The following is a 13,538-nucleotide window of genomic DNA, read 5'->3' on the forward strand; positions in this document are numbered from 1 at the left end:
TTTTTGGAAATGGCTGTATGTTAACTTCTTCCTCGCGTCCAATTAAGTCACAATTGCACACACATTCATCAATGAGCATGTTCGTGGCAGCTATATCACAGTCTTCTTCTCTTGCCCGTTTAACTTGACTAGTCAAACGCATCCCACCCATTGCTGTGCGCATGAAAGGTGCACTTATGAATACATTCAACACGAGTCCAGCACTTTTCTCCCGAATCTCCACCCCGAAACATTGAAGACGAGTGTGGCCCATCCGGGATCACCGCAGTTTGCCACTTGAATGTTTTCCGCAAGACCAGCATCACCCCCAATACGAATTTGTTTGCGTGAATATTTTCAGAAATGGCTGAGGGCGGCAACGATAATTCGCAAGCAATATTCGTTATATCTAAATTATTATCGAAGCGGATGTGGAGAAAATTTTCTTTACGTGTGTGCATGGCGTGCTGGTTCCGAGAATCTTATGGACCCAATTTCGTCGAGGTTGGGTCTGCTCTAAACAAGTAGTCGACGAGGAGGAAGTGCGTTTGGAGCCCAGTTCTGTTTCATTTCTAGGATGTCAAAACGGTCAGCTGTTATTACCACGGCTGGAGGTGGAGGGAAAAAAAAAAAAAAAAAAAAAAAAAAAAAACGGAATACGGAAAGCAATGCCACTTTCACAAGTTTTCACACTAGCTCCCCACCGTGACGATGTTATCGATTTTGACACATGTTATGATTTTGACACAGAATCTTTACACTGCGATGGAAAATTGTATTATTGAATTTCGTTAAACGCGACGCACAATACGACAGAGATGTAGAGCCTAGAATTTAATGGGCCATTTCTACTTTTATTTCCTGATGTTAAACTCTTTTATCTCAAAATTCCCTATAACGCTTCACTTTCTAGGTTTATTTTTCTTTCACCCGCGCTCCGATATGCAGTTTTATTTTCGTTTCAATCATAATAGAAACACATTTGAAACCGCCTGCTTCTAGGCCGATCCCCCGTAGTGGGTATGAGCGTATACAAGCCAGTGCTTGGACCCAAGAACAACTAGAGAAAAGCGAAGATACAGCGCTGTCTTCGTCTTCTCAGTCGTCTTGCGTATACCGTGAGAGAGACAGAAAGCTCTTTATTGAAAAGCAGAGTGGTTAGCCAGCGTGTCCCGTTTGTGCATCACATCATTCTATTTTTATTTTCTTCTGCTAATGATTCTTTTTTAAAATGTCCTAAACATATTTTTAAATAAAGGCTTCACAAATTCATGCCGCTCGATTCTTAACCGATCCCACACAGTGGGCATGGACCACAGTTACCGAGGTCACCATCATCAGCTCTGCCGGTGTGCACCGCGGCCATGTGCATAAAAAAATTCAAAGGCTGCCGATGCAGGCCGAGCGAAGCCTGATCTGTATCGCTACGAAATCAGCAGTTGTATTTGCTCACGCTAGAAGCTGCAGATGTCCACTGTGAACTTTTCTTGCATGCCAAGCTGCACAGCGCAAGGCATTCAGCCAGCGTACTAACCATGGCTACCATCAACTTCGACACCGACGCGGCTACAAATGCTTTGACTGGTCGCACCTATCATCGGGCTTCAGGTCTTCACGAAAAAAGTGCATACTACGACCTCCACCTCCTGGTACGCCAGCATTGACCAGCGGCCCAACTCGTCATGATTGTTCTCACTTTGACTTTCCTGCTTTACGTCGTCCTGCCGTTCCTTAGGAAAGCCTGTAAGTTTCAGTTCGGCACGGAAAAAGCCTTATTTCCGGTAAAACGTGGCTGATGTTTCTTCTATCGAAAAATGTCGCAGTTTCGCTTGAAAGGCGAAGCATCAATTGCAATAGCCAATTAGTAGAGAGCTATAAGGGGTAGGAATATATAGTAGTTTTATCGGCTGCATATACTTGACACATTCGCTTACTAACTGAATTAACTAGTGTGGTGTCAGCGCGCACAAGCAAACATGAATAGACTCGATGACCGCAGACAACCACTGTCAAAACGCGGGCGTGGGGAAGCGCGGCCGCCGCAGCGAGCGAACGTTCATGCGACCCCTTCAACGGAAACTGAGCGGCGTACGCGCAGCGCATACAAAGGTCAGAGCCGTGTGGAGATCGCTTTCAAGATACGGTGCGCGCGACAACACCGACAGCCGGTACAGGCGCAAAGTACAAGAACGCATTTGTTGGCAGAGTAGAAGCCGCCCCCCCCCCCCCCACTCCCTCCCGCGCTGCCTTCCCGCTTTGCTCCTTTGCCGTACGAGATTGCGTCGCCAGTTACCCTTGCGCCCGGTTGCAAGATACGCATTTGGTGCCGCAGCACAGCGTCGTCATACCTCCACGGCCTTTCGCGCGACGGACTCGCACATACGGCGCGCGGCGACGATTTTATCGCCCTTGGACTTTATACGGAACCTCACGGCGACGGCAGAAATCCGCTTGAAGTGTCCATATAATTGCTATCGGAATAAAAAAATCCTACAAATTAAGAGAGAGCAAAGACAATCGCCGCCTGTGTTGCAAATTAAAATGTGTCATGGTCATTCTCGGGAGCTTCTGGAGCTCAGCCATGCATTACGCCGGCAACATGGTCCGCGTTTCCGACTTATTTTCGGCATGGTGTCGCCCGCCGTCGGCGCGTTCGGCCTGGACATACCATGTAGTTACCGAACAAAGTAGACACCCCACTGTACATTTTTCGTTCGTGATAATGGTTGCCGGCAAAAAAAAAAATGAACATGCTGACACCGGGCGACACAATGCCGAAAATACGTTCCATGTGTTTGCATGAGCGATTTTGTCCAATCCAGTGCATCAGTTAAACCAACAGCAGAATTCAACAAGTTTCCAATAGGTTCCATTAGCTTTCCAACAGTCGCTGAGGCCATCTATAAGATGTGCCGCACATCGTATCGAAGACTGCGTCATATTATGTGCATTCTGCTCAAGGTTCCAAGATATACACTTCTGAGGTAAAATGGAAGTTGTATGTTTTTAATTGTCCAAGTCTTGAAGCCATTTCGGGTGCTTTGGTTTTATTTAAAGTAAAACTGTACGCTGAGTAACAGAAAGCTGATATAATCTGTAGAATACTGAGACATTTGTAACAACTTGATGAGGGCTAGTTGGTTCATAGTTGAGCGAAGGTAAGAGCACGTAATGAACAAAGACGAGAAAGGAACGAAGACCACAGGACAAGCGCTGACTGCCTGAAAGATTGGCATTGTGATTAGCGAGTGTTTGATGTGCGCATGTATTTTGAGTATGTATAAAAAGGCTGGTTTTCTTGTAATAAACATTCAGTTGGCAGTCAGCGCTTGTCCTGTGGTCTTCGTTGCTTTCTCGTCTTTGTTCATTACGCGCTGTTACTTCATACCTTCGCTCAACTGAGACATTCATTGCTTTTGTAAGCATTTTAGAGCTGGCTTAATTTAGTCATGATGCCCCAGTTCCAACAGTGAAATAAGGTAAAAAGAAAGTGCAACAGGCAGTTACACCAGTTTACATGATTTTTTTTTAAGAGCAAGCACAGCTGTCATTGCCAGACACAAATTTTCTGATAGCTGGGCTCTATTTTTGAATTTGAAAGTTAATAATATGGAGTCATCAAAACATCACACTATTAACCTTGTACCTCTTCAGTGAAAAAGGTGTACATGTACTGCATACTTTCTGTATGCCGGATGGTTCACAACAGACGAAATTGAAGAACCTCATGCAAGCCGCCAACTGAACAACAGCTCTCCTGTACTGCCATGTGTAAACCTGGACAACACACAGTTGAAAGAATTTTTAGTAAAGGGCAAGCACAATCCTGCTTTACTAGAATTGCTAGCACCTGGGAAAAATTGTTGTGAAAACTAGAATCCCCCTTGTGTCTGCCACCTGCAGCCCCTTCTGTTCAGCTTTGTACTGATGCATGCTTATGATCATTGCATCCCTCCATTTGATCATATTTTTCTCTTTCCAGTTTCCAGGCTGTTCAGGAAAGCAAAAACATCGGCTACAAATGAAAGGCCAACCTAATTATGCAATCAGAATTGCAGCATTTACTACATCTACTGGCAACACTTGTACAGACTGTGGATTATAAGTTTGCCAGATGACGACAAAGTAGAGTCAAGCTGTTCACTGCTAGACATGTTTTCCACAATGTACCAATAAAGAAAGATCTGCAAAAGCAGTCACTGTCAGGGTTTTATTTTCCTACTTACAAATAAAAGCTGCACACACACAGGCACAAATACCAACAGTCTTGATGTGCATATTTACATAAAGATCACTCTGCGTGTCTCAAGGGAGGACACGGGTGAAGAACACTCGGCCTCATTACCGGGATGGTCAGAACACTTTCTTGACACGCTGAGGCAAGATGGACTCTTTGGCCTTGTTGAAGAATGAGAGCAAGTTGTAGCGCTTGTTTCGCTGAGAGAAGTAGTTTGAGACAACATCATTGTCATCTAGAAAACAATGCAAACATAACATGCTTTTAGTGTAAATGTGAAAAAAGTTTTTTTACACAAGCATTTGGTACCTAATGCGCAACTTTTCCCTTGAAGAAATTAAAACAAATAATGTGGTTTTATGAACCAAAACCACAATCGGATTATGAGGCACGTCGTAGTGGGGGACTCAATTAATTTTGGCCACCTAGGGCTCTTTAATGAGCACCTAAATCTAAGCGCACACGCGTTTTTGCATTTCACCCTCATCGCACTGTGACCACCGTGGCTGGGATCGAAGCCGCGTGTTCAAGCCAACTTTAGAGGGACACTAAAGGGAAAAATGATTTCTTCTGTATCAGTAGATTACCCTTCCACAATACCGAATACATCACTCTTACCGTGAGAAGCCGCTTGGTAAGCCAGAAAGAAACGAACAACACAGAGGCGAGGGGCCACCTTGAAGTTCCTGCACCAGCTCATCGTGACGTCATGAATTTTAACAGCGTCTTCTAGGTCTCAGTTAATTCTTTAGTGGTAAAGATTGACTACATCGTGTTCTAAAGCTCGGAGCCCAAGACTGAATATGGCAAGTTTCGCGAACTTTTACAGAGCCAATGTGGCCCAAATACGAAAAATTACTTTAGAAGTCGTGACGTCACACAAAAGTGCTGACATTCGAGTTTCTGGGCGAAAAAAAAAAGTAATAATTTGAGCTTCATTTTCTCTTCTAATAATTGACCTATTGCAGTGTAATTAACGACAGCAGAATTTTCAAAGAATACTTTATCAGTCTAAGTTGATTTATTGTTTTGCTTTAGTGCCCCTTAAATGAGGACATGATGTCTAATTCCAGCAAATGTGCACATCATTATACCTTGCTAAATACTTATTAAGGGGACACAAAAGAGAAGCACTAAATCAATTTTGACTCATGAGGTATTCTTTCAAAACTCCATTTTAATTTACTTTACTGTAAGAAGTTGATTACTAAAACAGAAAATGAAAGACGAACTACCTCTAAAAAAAAAAAAATGTTGCGCCATTACTCCAGTGCTGGTGCAACAGCACAATGTCACGGAATTTTGAAGTATATTCTCATATTTGGGCCTTGTGCTGCAGTAAAAGTTATCAAAACGCACATGTTCAAACTTTCAGTTCTTTAGAACTCAAAGTTCTAGAAGCGCTACCGCCTTTGTCGGCGAGATTTTCCCGCGGAAGCCGCATTATAACCGGTATTTCGTCTCACGCGACTGCACTGTAAGCGGTATGCGTATACATGGAGTGCTATGGGAAAATTACCAGGAGTCTCAGAAGACCGTACTATATCCAGTCCTGCACTATAAGCAGTTACATTATAAGCTGTCTATACTGTATACAGTGGTTGTTGACAGAGCTAAGGGTAATACTATAGCACCGTGCATTGTTATGAAGCAATCCAAACATGTTGGGGTTGGCCAAATAATAAATTGTTGAATAGAGACAGCGAATTCATAGGCTGCCTAATGCGAGAGACATTTACTCAATGCCTGGTGTTATGCACAAGTGACCTGCTCCATGTGTTTGTTCAGGAATGACTATTTGGCAATTTCAATTAGTGAATTCTCAAATAAAATATAAGTCAAATAGCAAATATTATTTGAATATTCGCACATAGCTACTCAATCAATTTACAACATGTGTTCTCATCACTGCCCAATTGATGCACGCAGGACCCAATGATGTCTCATTATACACAATTTAAGGTACATTTCATAAATGCAGCAAGCAGGGTGTAGTTTTTATTTTCCATTATTTTAAGCCCAATTTATGCAAGCCAACCCCAATTTTTATGTCTTTCAGTGAAAGGAGGTGTGCAAAGCAGCACTTTGACATAAACCATTATAGCAGGTATGATGAAAGAAAGGACCTGTTTGAATTTAGTGCACATGCCTTAATCCTAATTATTTACCACTCACAATCATGTTTTTGTATCGGGGGAATAAATCCATACAGCAGCTAAAGGCTTTGGTTAAACACCTGTGTAAGTTTGATAAATTCAGGGACATTTTGTCTGCAGTACGATAGTCATCAGCATTCAACACATGGTATACACACAGCTTGCAGTGACACGCTTTATTGTTATGCATTTATATGATTCACATTCAATGCATTGGTGCATGCGTAGTACTAGTTATGGGGCATCAGAAATGAGAAAAACACAACGAAATCCCCCTAACAGCTATTACAGCAACAAGCCAGCATAATGTACCTCAAGGCTGAGAGCTTGTCTTCGGCTGATACACCCTATATTGTAACATGCCACACACGACAACTCATAACATGTCATTTACTTGTTGCCTTCATTCACATTTAGGCCGCTGTGTGAAACTCTCATGGCCACACACCGATAAGCTAGTGTGAAGCACACAGCAAATTCTGGAATACTCATATTTCTTTGTTGCTAAACATCCACACTTAACAGCGGAAACAACAGAGCTATAAATACACTAGCGTCTTAATTTTTATTAATAATGACTGCTTGAAATCTCAAAGCAACAACTGGAATGTTGGTTCTAGGATAACATTCGGGGTTCGTTGCATGCACCAAGATCTGAGTATATACGTTAGAGCACTGCATGGGCCTGATTTTTCGGCCCGAGCCCGGCCTGGGCCCGCTTTACGAGGCCCGAGCCCAGCCCGGGTCCGGCCCGAGTTTACAAGACTGAGATGAGCCGGGCCCGGCCCGGGCCCGTGGTTCCAAGCCCGGGCCTGCCCTGGGCCCGTGTTACTGAGCCCGGGCCCGGGCTTTCATTACTAAGCTTAGCTAGCTAGGGCCCGCGTGTGCATGACGAGGCCCGGCCTGTAAGATTCTTTTTTTTACTTACAGATTGTACTGTATCTGTCAGCCTCGCCTTCTTGAGGTATAATCAGCTGCAGTATATAAGCAATAAAAGACTGAAATATTTGTTTCTCCCACGGGAACATCAGCGATCCGGCCCATTGCCTGTGCTGCTATTTTTCCACTGGTGCGCATGCACTTACCTTGATTTGTACAATATGGTTCTATGATGTCATTTAGCATGCAACTATACAGGGTGTTACATTTTAGCTGCACCAAAATTTTTAAAAATTGCTTGTGACAGATTTATCAGTCATTATCAGCCTATATTTATGACCACTGCAGGACCAAGGCCTCCCCCTGTGATCTCCAATTACCCCTGTCTTGCACTAGCTGATTCCAACTTGCGCCTGCGAATTTCGTGACTTCATCACCCTACCTAGTTTTCTGCCGTCCTCAACCGCGCTTCCCTTCTCTTGGTATCCATTCCGTAACTCTAATGGTCCACCGGTTATCCATCTTATGCATTACCCATGACCACACTGCTCTCTTCTGTCTCTTAACGTTAGGCCTAACATTTTTCGTTCCATCGCTGTTCGTGCGGTCCTTAACTTGTTGTCGAGCTTCTTTGGAACAAATTCTTGGAAGGGATCTACTTGAAACGAATTCTCAGGACTGAACCAGTTTCGAGATAATAATTCTCAAGGTGTATGACGAAATGCATGGGCGTTCCAGTTAACTTTTTGAGGAAAACGCTGTTTTATGCATTGAAGCCCAAAAGTAACTGGAACGCCCACGCATTTTGTCGGACGCTTTGAACATTATCTCGAAACTGGTTCAGTCCTGAGAATTTCTTCCAAGTGGATACGCCTTGTGAACTCAGCGGCTATAGTTCGTTAGATTGAAAGATGTACTGTAAAATAATTAATGAAAACGTTAATTAGCGTAATTGTTATTTATTCAATTAGGCATTTTGATTTTTCGTGGAAGTAATGGCCGCCTCATCGAGTAGTTTATATCAAGAATTATAATTGTGCAATCTGCCACAGGCAATTAAAAAAAAAATTTGGTGCAGCTAAAATGAAACACCCTGTTTATATGTTGGGTATTACATGGATTTGTCTGATCTTCGTGCTTGGGGCTTCAGACGTGTTTTTGTGGCTTTGTTTCTATGTATATATAAGCAGGCGAATTCACAAGTATACAACATCAAATAAACGCACAAGTAAAGACACCCCTTGCCTTAACGCTAAAATAATGCAATAGTATCGACACTGGTAATAGAGCAGTCGCAAAAGCGGTAACATGAAAATGGTTTGAGGAGCGGTTCTTTGTGTAATTTATTTTTCTTTACGCGGAAAACAATGTTCGTTTTTGTGGAAAAGAAAAAAAAATTTAGCGTAGCTTGCACTGGCGGCGCAATGCTAAAGAGACAGCGGAGCTGATGGGCACCTAGCTCGTCCAGTCTTTTGGGCCAGGCTAAGCACTACCAAGCCATCCCCAGCATTTCCCAGGATTTATTGATTACTGATCGATTATTGATTAGCTATTGATTGACTATCGTTTGTCTATTGCAAGGTATTGCCCACATATTTGGGCTAGGCTAAGCACTACGAAGTCCTCCCCAGCATTTTCCGAAATTTATTGATTATTGATCGATTATCAATTAGCTATTGATTGGCTATCGCAAGGTATTGGCCACGTATTTGGGCTAGGCTAAGCACTACCAAGTCATCCCCAGCATTTTCAGGAATTCATTGAGTATTGATCGATTATCGACTAGCTATTGATTGGCTCTGATTACCTCTGGAGCCAATAAATAGCTAGTCAATAATCGATCAATAACCAATAAATTCCAGAAAATGGTGGGGATCACAGGGAGAGGCCTTCGTCCTGCAGTGGACATAAATATAGGCTGATGATGATGACTGATTGGCTCGCAATTGCCTATCGATGACTGACTAAGCTTAAGTAGTCCCAACCATGCTTGCTAGACTTATCCAGGCTCAGCTTCACTAGTTCACAGTTGTATCCATTGCACTTGGACCCTTTCTGCACGACCTGCTGCCAGGATCGGCCCACATTTTTGGATTCAGCAGACACATTACACCCGGCTGAAGCAGCTCTGTTAAAAATGTGAACCCCCCCTTCATTTGTTTTCCTATTTTCAGTGATAAGATATACAGTCATCTTTCTTGCACGTGTCACTTCAGCTTGGCACAGAATGCATTGAACCATGCAATGCATAATGTTAGCGTGTGCTCGAAGGCCTGGCCCTTTAATGAGCGGGCCAGAGTCTGGCCCGGGCCCGTGGCTTCAAGCCCGAGTCAGGCCTGGGCCCGCGGCCTCAAGCCCGAGCCCGGGCTTTTGGGTCGGCCCGGGCCCGTGCAGTGCTCTAATATACGTGTTAGTGCATACATCTTTCACCAGAATGAAGCTGCAGTAGCTGGGTATCAAACCTGCCACCTCTTGTTCAGCAGTCATGGCTGCTGATGCATGACAAGGAGTTGATTGGTGATTTTAATGTCCATGATGGGAAACTGCTAGTCAAACTAGTTGTGGCTCTTAGTGGTATACCAGGCTTGATTGCAGTCAAAGATACACCAAATTACCAGCATCACAACTACGTATAATAAAAAAAAAATGATGCCTCAATCCACATTCACCCTTATGGTCTTGCAAAAGTGCTTTTTGTTTAGCTTTATGCCTCATGCTTGAATTTATTAATAAAATTTACACCACACATACCACTGAGAAGTGGCCTCCGTTCTGCAAGAGTCGGGAGGACGCTGTCATTGGCATTAAGCGAGACCACAAATGCAAACGGCACCAGCCACAGGCAGAGGGTGAAGTATGCAAGCACCTGCATACATAATGACCATTAGTACAGTATCCGCTAGGAGGCGCAACTTGACTACGCTAATAAATTTTAAAACAACACTTGCCTCACTCAAAGTATAGGCTTTGTTAGAAAAGTAGTTGAATGCAAGGTAGTGGTTCAGGATGACAAGAGCTAGAAAGGAAAGAAATATTCAAAGTTAGGTAGGCTAATTGTATTACAAATGTATGAATAACCCTTCAAACTATAACTAATCCAGAATGTGTGGCGTCAAGCACCTGAAGGCAACCTGTAAAACAGATGGTATTGCACATGATGACCGCAATTTGCGTATCTCAAAGGATGTAGCCATGCAAGCTTCTTGAGTGTGCATCCTCATTAGAAGTTCCAGCTTGCAGAGAGTTGTTTTCTAAGTGAGAGATGGTGACAGACTGACATGTGTTAGTTGGACAATCACACATGATGCCAAAGTATGGCTTTCCAATGCTTAAGCATTCCATTTTCAACATACATTCTCAGAACAAGTAAGTCACAAAATCGCAATAAACTGCCTGGAGATCAAATTCATGGTCAACTGCTTGGTGTACACAATGTTGGTTTTTGTTTGATCTCCACCAGATTGGTGCTGACCCTATGCATAATGTGCCATTTTCTTTAAAACTAATTACATAGTCAGGAAGCATTTGTCTTGTCTTTCTTCTGTCCTTACATTTATTTTTTGCACTCTATGTACAGGATGAACAAGGAATATTCGTTATTATAATGGTACACCGTTAAGAGTATATTAAGCGCCACCAATGAAAAGTTTACAAGACAAGGCAGACAAGACACAATGTATTGGATACAGGCACAATATAGCAATGCAAATTGTGGTCCTTTTAATTTTGTAGGAAATAGACAAAAAATCGCCTTCCATCCCACTGTTTCTTTTATTGCTTGTGATAATTGAGCTATTACTGATAATGATACATGTTGCAAGATTTCCAAGCAAACAAACATTTTTTTTTTTTTTTTGCAACTACCTCAGTAACCCCACCAAACAACCCACGAATTCACATCCAAGCCACAGAGTCATCCTTTCTCTAAATAAAGGTTTTATTAATTCATTTTTATAAAGTAGTTTAGTTTGATCATATGCAATCTTTGGCAGTATTCTTGAGGAAAACGTTTGGGAGATACTGCATAAATAGCAGTGGATGCATCAGCGCCTATGGATGACAGCGTTTCTGGCACTGTGCCAGGAATGCTGTCACCTGTAGACTAGTGATTGACCAAGAACAGTGCCGCAAGTATAGAATGTGGCACCACACTTTTCAGAAAAACATGTATTTTATACAAAGGTAATGACAGCTGCAGCGTTAATTACTGTCTCAAAATGTAACAGGGCCTCACCACAAAATACCCTTTGCTTTCCTACATTAGTACATGTAGTTTTGCCTGCTATGCACGTCACAACAGCCACTTTTGCACACATTTGGCATTTACACATCCATTCTGTAGCATCACTCTGCAGAAAATCACACCGCATTCATCCACTGTGGTGATCAGTTTGCTTACTGTACACTGGCAGATTACACTGATTTATTACTGTTAATTGCGAACCAAGTACTCTATCATGAGAACAATCTTGAAATAGCGCACAACAGAAAGGAAGACGAACACAGCCGCCTGTGTTCGTCTTCCTTTCTGCTGTGCCTTCCCGTTGCGTGCTATTTCAAGATGGTTCTCATGTCAAAATAGAAACTAGCCCAACATTCAGCTCTCTTCAAGTACTTAAGGAATCATAAATCAAAATTTCTGCCAAGAGAAGCAAAATATTTACTTGAGGCTTTTCATAAAGTAACATTTAACTTGCACAAGTCTATTAGAATTCAGGATTTTAGGCAGTTATTTTACAAAAGAAAAAACTCATGCTAAAGTGCACTAACAAGTTCTGAGAGATAGAACTTCTAGCAAACAATAAAACTAACAGATCACCAGCAGAGAAGTACTTCCCATTCATTCACTTTGTGTTTGCTGTTTCTTACATATTCAGAATTACATGCATGACTATCTGTACTCCATTTCTTTATCAAAGCAAAACTACCCAGGTTTTGAACTGCCCTCTGAGCATAAGTTCTTTGTGTAAATGCGTGCAGTAATGTTAATGTAGAGTTTATTTTTCACAGGCTGGAGGGTACGTGGCTGTATAATGTGAAAAGATGTATCATGACAATATGTAAGTTTTCGGTGGGTCACACTACGCACATTGTGTTGAAATATGCTCTGTGTTGGCAGTCATGCAAATGCAAGCAGCTAGCCACTGGAATGAAATGCAACTTTCTGTAGTATATCAAACATTGCCACAATGTGTGCAGTTCTATCCCAATAGTAAATGCCTTATGTACAGCAATTAGTTTCGCTCTGTCACTACCTTGCGGGCTTTGTTAGTACTGTACAAAAACACGTACCCGAGGCCGACAAGAAAGGCACAGAATAGAGGTTGAAAAACGGGAAAGTGCGCAAAACCAGCATATGCATCACTTGGCTGAGCATGCCACAGCCAATCATTGTCGTGGGAAGATCTTCAAAAACAAAGAGCCCGATGTAAATGGCGAGCGTCACCTGCAACATTGCAATTCATAAATTAAATCCAATGTCACAACTCTTTACGGCAAAACACAGAAGGCAAAAAAGTAAAACTGGACGCACCAGAATTAGTATCCTAATTATCTTGCCAGTCATAACGGTAAATTCTTCCACAAGCTCGGCCAGGTAATATAGACCAGCCGCTGAAATGACAACAAAAATTTACTCATGTGAAGGATAGACAGACGCGTCATCACGCACCACCAAGCCACGCATCAAAAGACAATTAAGAATAGTTGGCGTGATTTTGCTATTGCGAGTACAAGGTCCCAGTACACCTAAGCATGCACCAATAGTCTACGACGAAGCGATAATATATATCATATATCTTTAATTATCGAACGCCGTACAAGAACGCACCAGCTCATGGGAAATGGCTGTTAATTTTCAGTACGGGAGTTAATTACAACGTACCCACTGCCAGGATGGAGAAGCATACTTGGACGAACGTTGCCACCCAACTTAATAAATATAAATAAAGCATTTCGTTTGGAAAACGCGAGTCCTTCTAACCAACGAAACTTGTCGGCTGCAGAGCGCCGATACACCGCAGCGGCCGTAGCGCCGATCCATAGGCCGATCCGCCTAGCGCGCTTTGGTTGCCAGCTCCGGCCACGCTGGATCTTGCACCTCACCAAATCTGTCAGCAAGTTAAAAACTATCTTTTCTAACGTTTCATTTTGTAATAATTATTTAAAATATTTCAGTTAAATAGTTTAATAAGCCGTAAAGTAATAAAAACACTTGTAATTTTGGTACAGTGTACTGAAGTATTGTCAGGTCACTTGTCACCAGGTGGCCAGAGTCCGCTTTTTTT

The 13,538-nt window shown here is 42.5% G+C and overlaps 1 protein-coding gene and 1 long non-coding RNA gene across 2 annotated transcripts; one reads left to right on the forward strand and one right to left on the reverse strand.

Moving 5' to 3' along the window:
* The first annotated feature begins 1,345 nt into the window (after positions 1-1,345).
* LOC119459868 (uncharacterized) lies at positions 1,346-4,174 on the forward strand. Its single transcript, XR_005193845.2, has 2 exons — positions 1,346-1,722; positions 3,962-4,174. It is a non-coding gene; the product is annotated as an uncharacterized LOC119459868 (long non-coding RNA).
* LOC119459826 (protein TEX261-like) lies at positions 4,171-13,306 on the reverse strand. The gene is made up of 6 exons (XM_037721382.2): positions 13,136-13,306; positions 12,785-12,864; positions 12,544-12,697; positions 10,200-10,267; positions 10,003-10,117; positions 4,171-4,451 (listed from the first exon to the last, which is right to left on the reverse strand). The coding sequence occupies exons 1-6, from the start codon at positions 13,203-13,205 to the stop codon at positions 4,333-4,335; spliced, it is 606 nt and encodes a 201-aa protein (XP_037577310.1). The 5' UTR covers positions 13,206-13,306; the 3' UTR covers positions 4,171-4,332.
* Between the last annotated feature and the right edge of the window lie 232 nt (positions 13,307-13,538).

Source organism: Dermacentor silvarum, chromosome 1 (genome assembly GCF_013339745.2).
Source record: "Dermacentor silvarum isolate Dsil-2018 chromosome 1, BIME_Dsil_1.4, whole genome shotgun sequence".
NCBI lineage: Eukaryota > Metazoa > Arthropoda > Arachnida > Ixodida > Ixodidae > Dermacentor > Dermacentor silvarum.

Bases quoted from the DNA above. Each gene is read 5' to 3' on its own strand.
- LOC119459826 (XM_037721382.2), bottom strand. From the start codon at position 13,205: ATGCTTTATTTATATTTATTAAGTTGGGTGGCAACGTTCGTCCAAGTA. The intron at 12,698-12,784 runs GTGCGTCCAGTT...GCAATGTTGCAG, and splicing joins TAATTAGGATACTAATTCTG to GTGACGCTCGCCATTTACAT. The intron at 10,118-10,199 runs GCAAGTGTTGTT...TTATGTATGCAG, and splicing joins AAGCCTATACTTTGAGTGAG to GTGCTTGCATACTTCACCCT.